Genomic DNA, 11,329 nt, shown 5'->3' with positions numbered 1-11,329 from the left:
GAATAAGGGGGATGTTCCCAGTAATTCAAATCCTAAATCACGAATTTTTTGCATGGCAACATGAGATTTGTGTGCAGGGGCGTTAAACACATTTGGATAGCTTTCCGCGTCTTTTCTCTTTAATTTTTTCCCGTAAAGTGGTCAGTAATGTCGAATAGTAATCTGCAATTATTGTTCTACCCTTAACCAAAGAATCAATCATGATCACTCCATGGCAGTCCCAAAAAACTGAAGCAAGAACTTTTCCAGCAAATTTTTGGACACGAAACTTCTTAGGTCTTGGAGAACCCGAGTGTCGCCATTCCATCGATTGTTGCTGTGTTTCTGGATCGTAGAAATGTAGAATCCAAATCTTATCCATAGTAACAATTCGGTTTAAGAAGTCTGCATCGTTTTCAAATCGAGCACAGATCGCACGCGATGCTTCTACCCTTGCATGCTGTAGGTCAACATTCAAACATTTGGGGATCTATTTAGCAGCAATTTTTCTCATGTTCAAATTGACGTAAACTATATGATGAACGCGTGCGTATGAAATATTCAGTGCTTCAGATATCCGTTTTAGCCCAATTCGACGGTCATGTCATGAACTGCATCGATATTTTCGGGCACTGTCACAGAAACTGGCCTTTCCGATCGGTCATCATCTTTAATGGAAAATTTAACTCTTTTGAAGCTTGCAGTCCAATTTCTCACGGTCGCTTACAAGGGACATTGACCAAGGGTATTAAGCATATCTTCGTAAATCTGCTTACGACCTCTTAACCTTTTTAAATACAGGTACTTGATGATGACTCGATACTCCAATTTTTCGATTTTCACAATTTCGGTGGACATCTTTTTTCTTCGTATATCTCCTCTATTGACTACATCGAAAATAGTGAAAAATGTTTAACATCTCATGAATAGCTTTGTTTTGAATTGGTACCGACGGGGTCTTTGCAACATGTGGTAGTATGCGATGGCATAGCATTCTACATGTTTTCAATTTTTTCTTTGGTGTAAGACCGACTTTACTCATTACATTCTAGAAAAGCGACAATCCAGTCGAACAGATACGTTTATTGTAATTTATCAAATTGAAACTTACACTGGCAGGTTGTAATTAAGTTAATTTAATATATTCTGAAAATTGTTCTCAAAATTTGGGTATATTATTCTTATACAACTCACATCAGGTGTATTTTCATCATAATCTTTTTTTTATTGTGGTACAATCAAAGTAAAAATATCTGTAAAATTGTTCCCACATAAGTTTTTGATAATTTATTTCAAACAAAGGAATCAAAAGTGTTCTTAAAGGGAAATTAACGAATAGGAAGTAATTTTATGATTAATTGGAAACTTGGCGAGATTAAATTTGTCGTATGAAATGTTCTACTTGAACTATAGTAGTAGGGATGTATGGATTAATACACCACAAGGTTTGCCTTTGATGCAGAACTCAAATATATTCTCTTCTAATGTTCCTTTCTGTACCTTTATATGCTTCCTATTTTTAATTTGAATATATTAAACTTGAATAGGGTTTCTTTAATAGTAAACTTTTCATTTAATTGATTTTTAATAGAACGTTTCGTTATTTTTTTAGATGATAGAAACTCAAATGGCTGTCAAAGCACGACAAGTCGGAGAACTCGAGAAACAAACCAAACATCTAGAAACTGCAGCCCCAGAAAAAGACATGGAAGAAATTAAAGTAAAGAAAACAAAAGTTGAACAACGTTTTGCCCAACTCAAACAACCGCTTGTCGAAAGGCAGAGGATATTAGAAAAGAAGAAAGAAGCATTACAGTTCAGAAGGGACATAGAAGATGAACTTTTATGGATAGCAGAAAAGATGCCCCAGGCATTATCCACGGAATACGGAAACAGTCTCTTCCAAGTTCATATGTTGGAGAAAAAGAACCAATCTCTTCAAACAGAAGTAGATAATCACGAACCTAGGATTAATACTGTTTGCAATAATGGTCAAAAACTTATTGATGAAGGTTAAATAGATTTATTAGATTGATTTCAATTTGTTTATTAACATTTTTGCTCTAGGTCATGAAGATGCCGCAGAATTTAGCCGATTAATCAACGAACTCCATAAAGCTTGGCAAGAACTAAAGGACGCTATCGAAAAGCGTCGCGAAAATCTCCTTAGAAACGAAAGGGCTCAACAATATCTGTTCGATGCCAACGAGGCCGAAAGCTGGATGAGCGAGCAAGAATTGTACATGATGGTAGAGGATCGTGGTAAAGACGAAACGTCTGCGCGCAATTGCATGAAGAAACACGAAAGTCTCGAAGCTGCCGTGGAAGATTATGCGGATACAATTAGATCACTTGGCGAAACAGTTAGAGCATTAGCAGCTGAAGGTCATCCACTTGCCGAACAAGTAGCAATCAAACAATCACAACTCGACAAATTGTACGCCGGTCTCAAAGACTTGGCAGGAGAAAGACGTGCTAAACTAGACGAAGCACTACAACTATTCTTACTCAATAGGGATGTCGGAGATTTGGAACAATGGATAGCCGATAGAGAAGTAGTAGCGTCTTCCCATGAATTAGGTCAAGATTACGACCACGTGACCTTACTATGGGAACGTTTCAAAGAATTCGCACACGACACTGAAGCTATAGGAAGTGAAAGAGTTCAAGCTGTTAATGATGTAGCCGATCAATTAATTGCTGCAGGACATTCTGATTCAGCCTTAATAGCTGAATGGAAAGATGGTTTGAACGAAGCTTGGCAAGATTTACTCGAGTTGATTGAAACTAGAACACAAATGTTGGCTGCTTCCAGAGAGTTGCACAAGTTCTTCCACGATTGTAAGGATGTACTGAGTAGAATAGTGGAAAAACAGGTAAGTTTACTTTGTCATTAGTTTTATTAGAATTCAAAATAATATACTAATATAATAATCACATTTTAGGTATCCATGTCAGATGAATTAGGAAGAGATGCGGGCGCCGTAAACGCTCTCCAACGCAAACACCAGAACTTCCTCCAAGATTTGCAAACACTGCAATCCCAAGTTCAACAAATTCAAGAAGAATCAGCCAAGCTTCAAGCAAGTTATGCCGGCGACAGAGCAAAGGAAATTACAAACAGAGAACAAGAAGTTGTGTCAGCTTGGGCAGCATTACAAATAGCCTGCGAACAAAGGCATTGCAAATTGAGCGATACTGGTGATCTATTTAAATTCTTCAATCTAGTAAGGACATTAATGCAATGGATGGACGAATGGACGAGACAGATGAATACTAGCGAGAAACCTAGAGATGTTAGCGGTGTCGAATTGTTAATGAACAATCATCAAACCTTGAAAGCTGAAATAGAAGCTAGAGAGGATAATTTCACGGCTTGCATTTCATTGGGAAAAGAATTGTTGAGCAGAAATCACTATGCCAGTGCTGAGATTAAAGATAAATTGGTAACTCTCACCAATCACAGAAATGCTGTATTGCAGAGGTGGGAAGAAAGGTAACAATTTATATTTTTCCGTTCATCTTTTGTTCATCTATACTTATCAACTTTTGATGACCTTGATTTTATATTGGTTTCGAATACCTGTATGTCAATAATTCACAAAACTATGGTGGTTTCGGAATATTGGTTCTATTTAAGAGTTTAAGATATACCGAGTATATTCTTAAATATCAACTCTTCATTGAAAATTATTCCTAGTTGTTTTGTATTTCAATCCATATACATAGTGGTTTAAAATTCATGTCAATCTTCCGAAAAAACATAGTAGCTCTTTTTGTTAGATATATTTTTTTTTTGAGACAATCTCTTCTTGAAATCCATCAGTAATATGCCATTATGTGACGATATTATAATCTCTTCCTTCAATAACTTCTAGATCCTGGTGGTAGTGATCTCTCTTTTCCTCAGTATGGCCTTCCAGAAATCTATCCAGATGACTGCTGAGAAAGTGTAACTTGTATTAACATTTTCTAGTAGCTCTTTTATTACATATATTTTTCTGGCACCTCTTGCTGAAACTCTTCAAGCCAAAAGGATTTATACGCCCTGCTTCGCAGTCCCTATGCGCACTGAATGTCAGGATCAAACCAGCTTTTACCCTTTTGCTCTACGCGAGGTATCTGTTCTCGCTGACCTGACATTAAGGCATCTGTGTTATTCTTTGACAGATATACCGCCCTAGCCAAACGCTGGAAGTAAGTTGACGCACCCGAAACGCCGGACACGAACAACGATCGTCTGAAAAGCACGAAGCCTCACGACGAACGATACGTCACTCTGTGCTTTTGGCTCGAGAATACCGTGACTGTATCAGAGAAATTTTTTCGTCTCTTGCCGACTCTTTATCATAGACTAACGAAAATGATACATTAAACAAAAAAAGGCCAGTGTTCTGTTGCCGCTGTTTTTTCTTATTGAGTTGTTACTTGATAACTAAATAATATTAAGTATTAGGTAGGACCTATAACAGTTTGAAAAGAAGAAGCAACAAATTAATTAGACATAAATAAACTTTATTTTAATAATTTTTTGCGTTTGCTGTGGGGCCCCTGCAGGGGACACAAGAAAGGTTTTCTTGTGTCGTGAAATTAAACTAGTCAAAAACCAATTCCGTACTCTTTTTATATACCGATGTATTGACATTTCTAGATGGGAGAATCTGCAGCTCATTCTTGAAGTATATCAATTCGCCAGAGATGCTGCAGTAGCTGAAGCATGGCTAATAGCCCAAGAACCGTATCTAATGAGTCACGAATTAGGACAGACAATAGATGATGTAGAAAATCTTATTAAGAAACATGAAGCATTTGAAAAATCAGCAGCAGCGCAAGAAGAAAGATTTAGCGCTTTAGAGAGGTTAACAACGGTAAGAATTCTTAGTTTTGATAAAATTTTCGTTTATTTTGTGTTGTGGAATGTAACTGATTATGGATTACTGTTCAAATTCAATAGTGTGTAGAAAAATATATTTGCATTTAAACAATAATCCATATTTTTTCTAACTAATTTATTTCTCTTATATGTTTTAACGTCTACTTTAGCACTTAAATCGTTTTGCTTTCTTTTGTAGTTAGAAACTGATGGTGTTAGTTTAAAAATTAGTACCGCTCCATTGCATGCGGATTCTATTAGTAATTTTTCATATGTGCCTCCTGCATACGAAAAACCGCCTCCGACTCCTATTCGCCATTTTAACCAATCGTACACTCGCGAAACTGTCAACAGTATTGTCCGAAGCGTAGATAGATTTTATAAACCTCATGTGTCATGTAGAAGAAATTTCACTTTAAATGGAGTAGAAAAATATTATCCAGATTGTCAGAAAAAAACGAAGCAGAAAAGTTTCTTGCATAAAAATAAATCGTTAAAAGAAATAGTTTTGCCTAAAGTTATGAAAAATAAGTTACAATCCGGAGTTGTAGTTCACCCTGTAAATCGACCGACTTACATAAAAAGCATATCAATGTTCGAATCTGATTACATTGCCTATAACTATACTCCTTATAATATCAAAGATTTCAAAAGCATCAAATATATCTGCCATGATTTTATTATGGCCGAAAGGTATTCGAATTATCTGGAAAATAACGCTTCTTTACCTAGGAAAAATAGGGATAGTGGTAGTACAGAAATGAACGTAGTAAATATAACGAATGATAAAATTAAAAAACGGTCAGGAGTTAAAGGAGCGGGGAATAATAAGTCTTATAGGAAGTCTTTTCCTTTGATGGCACCTAAACGTGATACAGTAAGTTGGCACGTGCTTAGAAACAAAAAAACTAACTTTAAAATCTTGCATGTGATGGTACTAACAGTAGTCGTTACAGTCATGTTTATTTGAAGATACAAAACTTTCAAATTTATTACAAGCTTCATTAAACAGTAATATAGTTGGTAGCATAAAGTGAATAAAAAAAATTCTTACCTTACCAATTTGCTCTACAGCTCAATGTGAGTTTTAGTCTCCTCGACAATTTCCCTCCAAACTGGTCTGCTCTTCACCATTCCCCAACCTCTCACAATCACTGTTTGTAAGTCTTCAAGAATTTGATAAGTTCATCTGATAAAAGGTCTGCCTCTTTTTCATTGCTGTATATCATCTACATGTTCTTCTCCAGTATTTGTTACTTCATCTGTATGATGTTTGTTTAATAGACTGTTGAAATATTGTGCTTATATTTCCAATGTCTTCCTTTCATCTGTAATGATGGATCCACTTTGATTCTTGCACCCAGTTGTTTTTGCTGTAGCACTTTCCGTTTCTTTCCTTGTTGTTTAAAAAAAAGTATAAGTTCTAATATTTAGTAGATAATATTTTTCATGGAAGTAATGATTACAGATCCACAGTGATCTAATTCTCTCTCGTAATATGTTATTAGGAATGTTATCATCCTAACCACTAGATTAGGATTAGGCATTGCAATGCATTTCGGAAGATGAAAATGTCAAAATTGCAACCTTAACATAAAATCTCTTTCCATTACTAATAATTTTTAAACATTTATTTTATATTTTTGATATTTGCCTCAAGCAGTATAAAAAACACCGACCCAACTTAATAGAGCATAATTAAGTATATTGAGCATATATGTATTAAAAATAAATACTTTTTTGACAGGTGTTTAAATTTGTATGCAATAAACAAATTTATTTATTTTTTCACAATATTCTGTATTTAAGTTTCCCATCTAACGTTGAAGATAGTATCTCTTATAGTCCGGTCAATTTGAACATTCGAAGTTACATACATTCCCACCAAGTAAAAAATCAGTAAAATTGTTTAAAATATAAATAAAAATGAAATTTGAAAGTTTCTCATCATTCCCGTGTATGGAAAAACTTTTATTCAAGGTCAAAGGTCAAAAAAGAATTTTTCGTGATTTTCAGCAATATAGTAAGTTTTATCTTAAAAATACCTCAAACAAAAATTGTAGATAATGAAATTATCTACATAAAACGTATGAAAATTTTTTTCCTACGAATCATCATTTCTGAGATATAACGATTAAAAAAGTTTTAATCATCAAATTATGCATGAGTACGCCACTTATATACATATACGTAATATACATTAAAATATTTGGATCATTGCAACTTACACTTAAAATATAAAATATACATAAGTTATATCAGAATATCAGGTAAAACGAAACCCCCTCCCTTAATGTATTCGCCATTATAACCTATCTTTTATTCAATTGTGTGCGTGCCTAGGGCTTTATACCTGCTGTAATAAATGAAATACTGATTTCACAGCCTGTTATTGGTGTTAAAATAGTACATGATTTTGACAATTTGCAAAAGTAGATAAAGATTGTGATGAGTAGATTTCCAATTAATGTTGAGCTTTTCTTGGTTTTAACAAGAAAATAATTTTTTTAGTTTCAGTTCGAGTATTGAGTAAGTCTACATCTTCACCAATAACTATAGATGTATTTGTCAAAATGAATTGCTCTATTGCTGTTTCAATAATCAATACGTCAGCATCATTATTACCTTTTTCTACCAATATATTTTTAGCAGTAAACTTCTCTTTCAACATTGAAATGAACCGTTGTAAATATTTTGTAAGACATTTCTGTCGACTAGTTGGAACTGTCATAAGTTCATCTAATAAAATATCAATTGACGAAGATGTTGCTAAAGTTCTACGACGTTGTCCCGCAGCTTTGGTATTTCTCGTGTAATCAGTATTTCATTTATTACAGCAGGTATAAGACCCTACCCACGCACACAAGTGAACAGGAGGCAGACGTCTCCAATTTAGAATAGCTTATAAACTAAGGGACTGTTATAACTTTTTTATATTTTAAGTGTAAGTTACAATGACCGATAGAAAAATATTTTAACGTATATTACAATTCTAGAGAAGTATATACGTGGCGTACTCATGCATATTATAGCGATTACAACTTTTTTAATCCTTATATCTTAGAAACGGTGGCTCGTAGGAAAAAAAGTATTAATACGTTTTTTGTGGATAATTTTATGATTTACAATTTTTGTCTGCGGTATTTTTATGATGAAACTCATTTCTATGACTTTGAATAAAATACACGGGAATGAGGGGATACTTTTGAATTATATTTTAAACAATATTACTGATTTTCAGCTTAGGGAGAGTTCATGTAGCTACACTCTTATTTTTTAGCTTTATTTTACTGGACTATTATCAGCTCTAACTTATTTATTATTGATACATATTTCAATAATTTCCAGTACACTATCTAGCAACAAAAGTGGCATACTCTGTGTTTTGCATGTTTTTCTTACTCATCGATTAATAATCTTCAAAATAAAACTTGTAATGTGGTAGACCAGTTTCAACATATTTCATTATCCTTGTATTTTCACTCCTATACATCTGTTCTCCATATAATGCTATTATCAATATTTTGCGGGATTGGACATTTCCAACCCTTATAATATTTTATGTTGTTATTGTATTTAATTTTTCTTATACTTTTAAATATGTATGTACATATCAAATGATGTTACTGTTTTTTTCCCTGCTCTTATTCACCTTTCAAAAGCAATAGCTCTACTGGAAATTTGATAAAATTATTCTTAACACAAGGCAGTGATAGATTGTCTGCAAATTTGGTTTTTCTCTTTATATTAATTGATTTCAGAATAATTTCCAAATAAGAAATATTATTTTTATATCTTCAAGTTTTATTTCAATTTTTTTGTTAAATTATAAGCAAAAAAAATGTTTTTGTGTATACCGTCAAATGATATCTTCATATAAACACGCTGTACATTGCATGAACTGGTCTTTTAATAATTACTGGCTTTATTGATCTTAGCTATACAATGTGTTCAAAAAGTAACCATCAGCAAAGAATTTGATATGTTTACAAAAAAAAATGTTTACAAAAACGTTGAAATTGAAATCTCTACTTCTAGTGGTAATTGTTTTAAAAAATGAATCACCCTGTGTTGTTAACTTTAGTACGGAATAATGATACTAGATTATTGAGTGGTACTTTTTGAACACATTGTATAATGTAGTTGTAGTTCAATAGTGATCCTTAGCACAAATAATATAACCCAATTTCAATTTCTTTTGGACTCATATGTTTATACAAGCGCCGTTTTTTTTTCAACCTCCGATAGGCTGTAAATAATAGACAAGTTCATATAAAACAATAATTTTATTATCAAAAGATTGGTACACTTACGGTTACTTTTCAACACCAAGTCAAGAAAGTTGCCGCCAATGAATTCAAGTAGAGTACAAAACAGACCTTGAAACTTTTGGAAATTCCGTAGACAAAGCAGTAATGGCGAATCTGCGGTTTTCTTTAACCATTCTGTCAACTCGTTGAACCAGGTCATCTGAAACGACAGATTTGCATCCTTGGTCTCCTTCATCATGAACATCATTACGGCCATCTGTAAACTTTCGACACCATTCAACCACAACACAATCACTCATGAAGTTCTCCCCATACACACGACTCATTCTCCGATGGATTTCTGCAGCATTATTGCCTTCAGCCTGTAGAAAACGAATCACACTTCGCAATTCACACTGGAAGGGAGCATCAATAATGACGGACATGTTTACGTGGCTGTAGCACTACGCCGACTGACGCCTGATTGTCAACAATAGTAGAGTTTGTAGTGTGTGAACCTACAGTGCTAGCCCGAGTAGCATCGGCACGGAGCGATCGTATGTTGAAAAAAAAAACAGGCCCTCGTATATTATATATTTTATCTGTAACGATGTTTTATATAAAAATTAAATTACAGTGGAAATTTTTTGAAGGTCACTTGTTGATAGATACCTTTTGTACTGCTACCAAAATGATTTATTCCCATATCTTATTAGATCAGTTTGCACCCCCTTTTTTAGAAGACAAAAACCAATTTTTTGATGGGTTTAAGGTGGCATATAAACTAGTTTAATGTCCGATTCAAATTAGTTATCAAATAAGGAAACTGGATTCCTTATCATAAGAAGGAAATTAAAAATCACATTGATTAAGACCAAAACATGTAGATAAAGAAAAAGGGGTTATAATACAATCGATCAGTTTACTTGAGTTAGGTGTATCAGATACACCACTCATTTATGAAATGTGTTATCAAGGGTGTTTGGGTTTACCTTCATTTCACAATTTACGTACGGCTACATTAAAATTGGCCACTAAAAACAAATTTAGTGCCCCAGCAGTACCTACAAAAAACGTGAGTTCTTTATTTCACATTCAGAATGTCCTACTTTTGTCAAGTTAAATAATTGTGCAAACAAATACTTCAATAAGTTTATTTCATCTTAATAGTTATTCAAATTGTAAGGTCAAACATTTAACGGTCTCAGTCAATCAGTATCAAAAATATAAATAATATTGATAATACTATGAATCAGTTTTGTTTATTTAATACATTCCATGTTTTACTTTGTTTATAATGCGAAGCTAATATACACAGGTGTATTTAATTATTATTGTCTTCAAATGAGGATTGGTACCTTTTAACCTTCCGGCGGGCGCGCCCTTGTACTACTACATAAACAACCTTGAAAGTGAAAATATTGAGGATTAAGTTATACATTAATATTTTTATGTTGTTCAAATAAAACTTGTTTACAATTTTTGTGCCTCTACAAAACAAATTACGTAAAAAGCGAAAAAGTTTTATTAAATTCTACATAGTGAGGACAGATAGGCTGATAAATATTTGGCTTACTGCATTTCTCCTTTATTAAATGTAACAGACCTGTAAGATTGAGTTGAAATTCCTGGAACCGTTGGTGATATTCATATTGAACACACTGTTTACACTGCCACTACACCAACACTCACAATTACACTGTCTGACGCGCGTTTCGATAACCAAGTTATCATCTTCATAGACTGAAGGTAAACTGGTATTGGAAACAGTGTGTTCAGCATAAGACCTATGAGATGATTATTATTTTATCTAATTTAGATACCAAAAATATTTTACCATGAAATTGTTGCTATTCAACTAATTTTAGAACAATTATATTCATTTAATATGGTTTCGTTTTAGTTTGAATTAAGAGAAATTAAGAGGCGACAAGAAGCAGCCCAAGCAGAAGAGCGAGCTAGGCGAGAGAAGGAAGAAGCAGAGAGACTTGCGGCTATTGCTGCTGCACAACCCAAAGAAATCGAAACAGTTGCAGCTGATAGACCCGATACCGCATCGCCAGCTGTGGAGGAACGACCAGGTAAGTTGTAAATATATTTCTTGATAAAATTATTAAATATTGTTGGATGGATATTTATTTGAAAACTCATAAAAATTATATCTAAATAAAAAAATTCAATTTGTTAATAGAGAGGTGACATATACACTCAACAGCAAAAAAATCGG

General features: G+C 33.6%; 2 protein-coding genes across 10 annotated transcripts in view; one reads left to right on the top strand and one right to left on the bottom strand.

Annotated features, from left to right (window-relative positions):
* LOC130890759 (60S ribosomal protein L44) overlaps positions 1 to 11,329 on the bottom strand; it is a 315,570-nt gene that overhangs the window by 118,196 nt on the left and 186,045 nt on the right. The gene's annotated exons all lie outside the window — the stretch shown is intronic.
* Positions 1 to 11,329, top strand: part of LOC130890740 (spectrin beta chain) — a 77,994-nt gene that overhangs the window by 41,713 nt on the left and 24,952 nt on the right. For all 8 annotated transcript variants that reach the window (XM_057795005.1, XM_057795001.1, XM_057795002.1 and 5 more), the window contains exons 4-8: positions 1,592 to 1,991; positions 2,047 to 2,855; positions 2,925 to 3,475; positions 4,631 to 4,847; positions 11,006 to 11,183. In XM_057795005.1, the coding sequence (XP_057650988.1) occupies positions 1,592 to 1,991; positions 2,047 to 2,855; positions 2,925 to 3,475; positions 4,631 to 4,847; positions 11,006 to 11,183 (2,155 nt within the window). The remainder of the gene's footprint in view (positions 1 to 1,591; positions 1,992 to 2,046; positions 2,856 to 2,924; positions 3,476 to 4,630; positions 4,848 to 11,005; positions 11,184 to 11,329) is intronic.

This window comes from Diorhabda carinulata, chromosome 2 (assembly GCF_026250575.1).
Source record: "Diorhabda carinulata isolate Delta chromosome 2, icDioCari1.1, whole genome shotgun sequence".
In the NCBI taxonomy this organism is placed as follows: domain Eukaryota; kingdom Metazoa; phylum Arthropoda; class Insecta; order Coleoptera; family Chrysomelidae; genus Diorhabda; species Diorhabda carinulata.
This window is presented reverse-complemented; position numbering and strand designations above follow the sequence as displayed.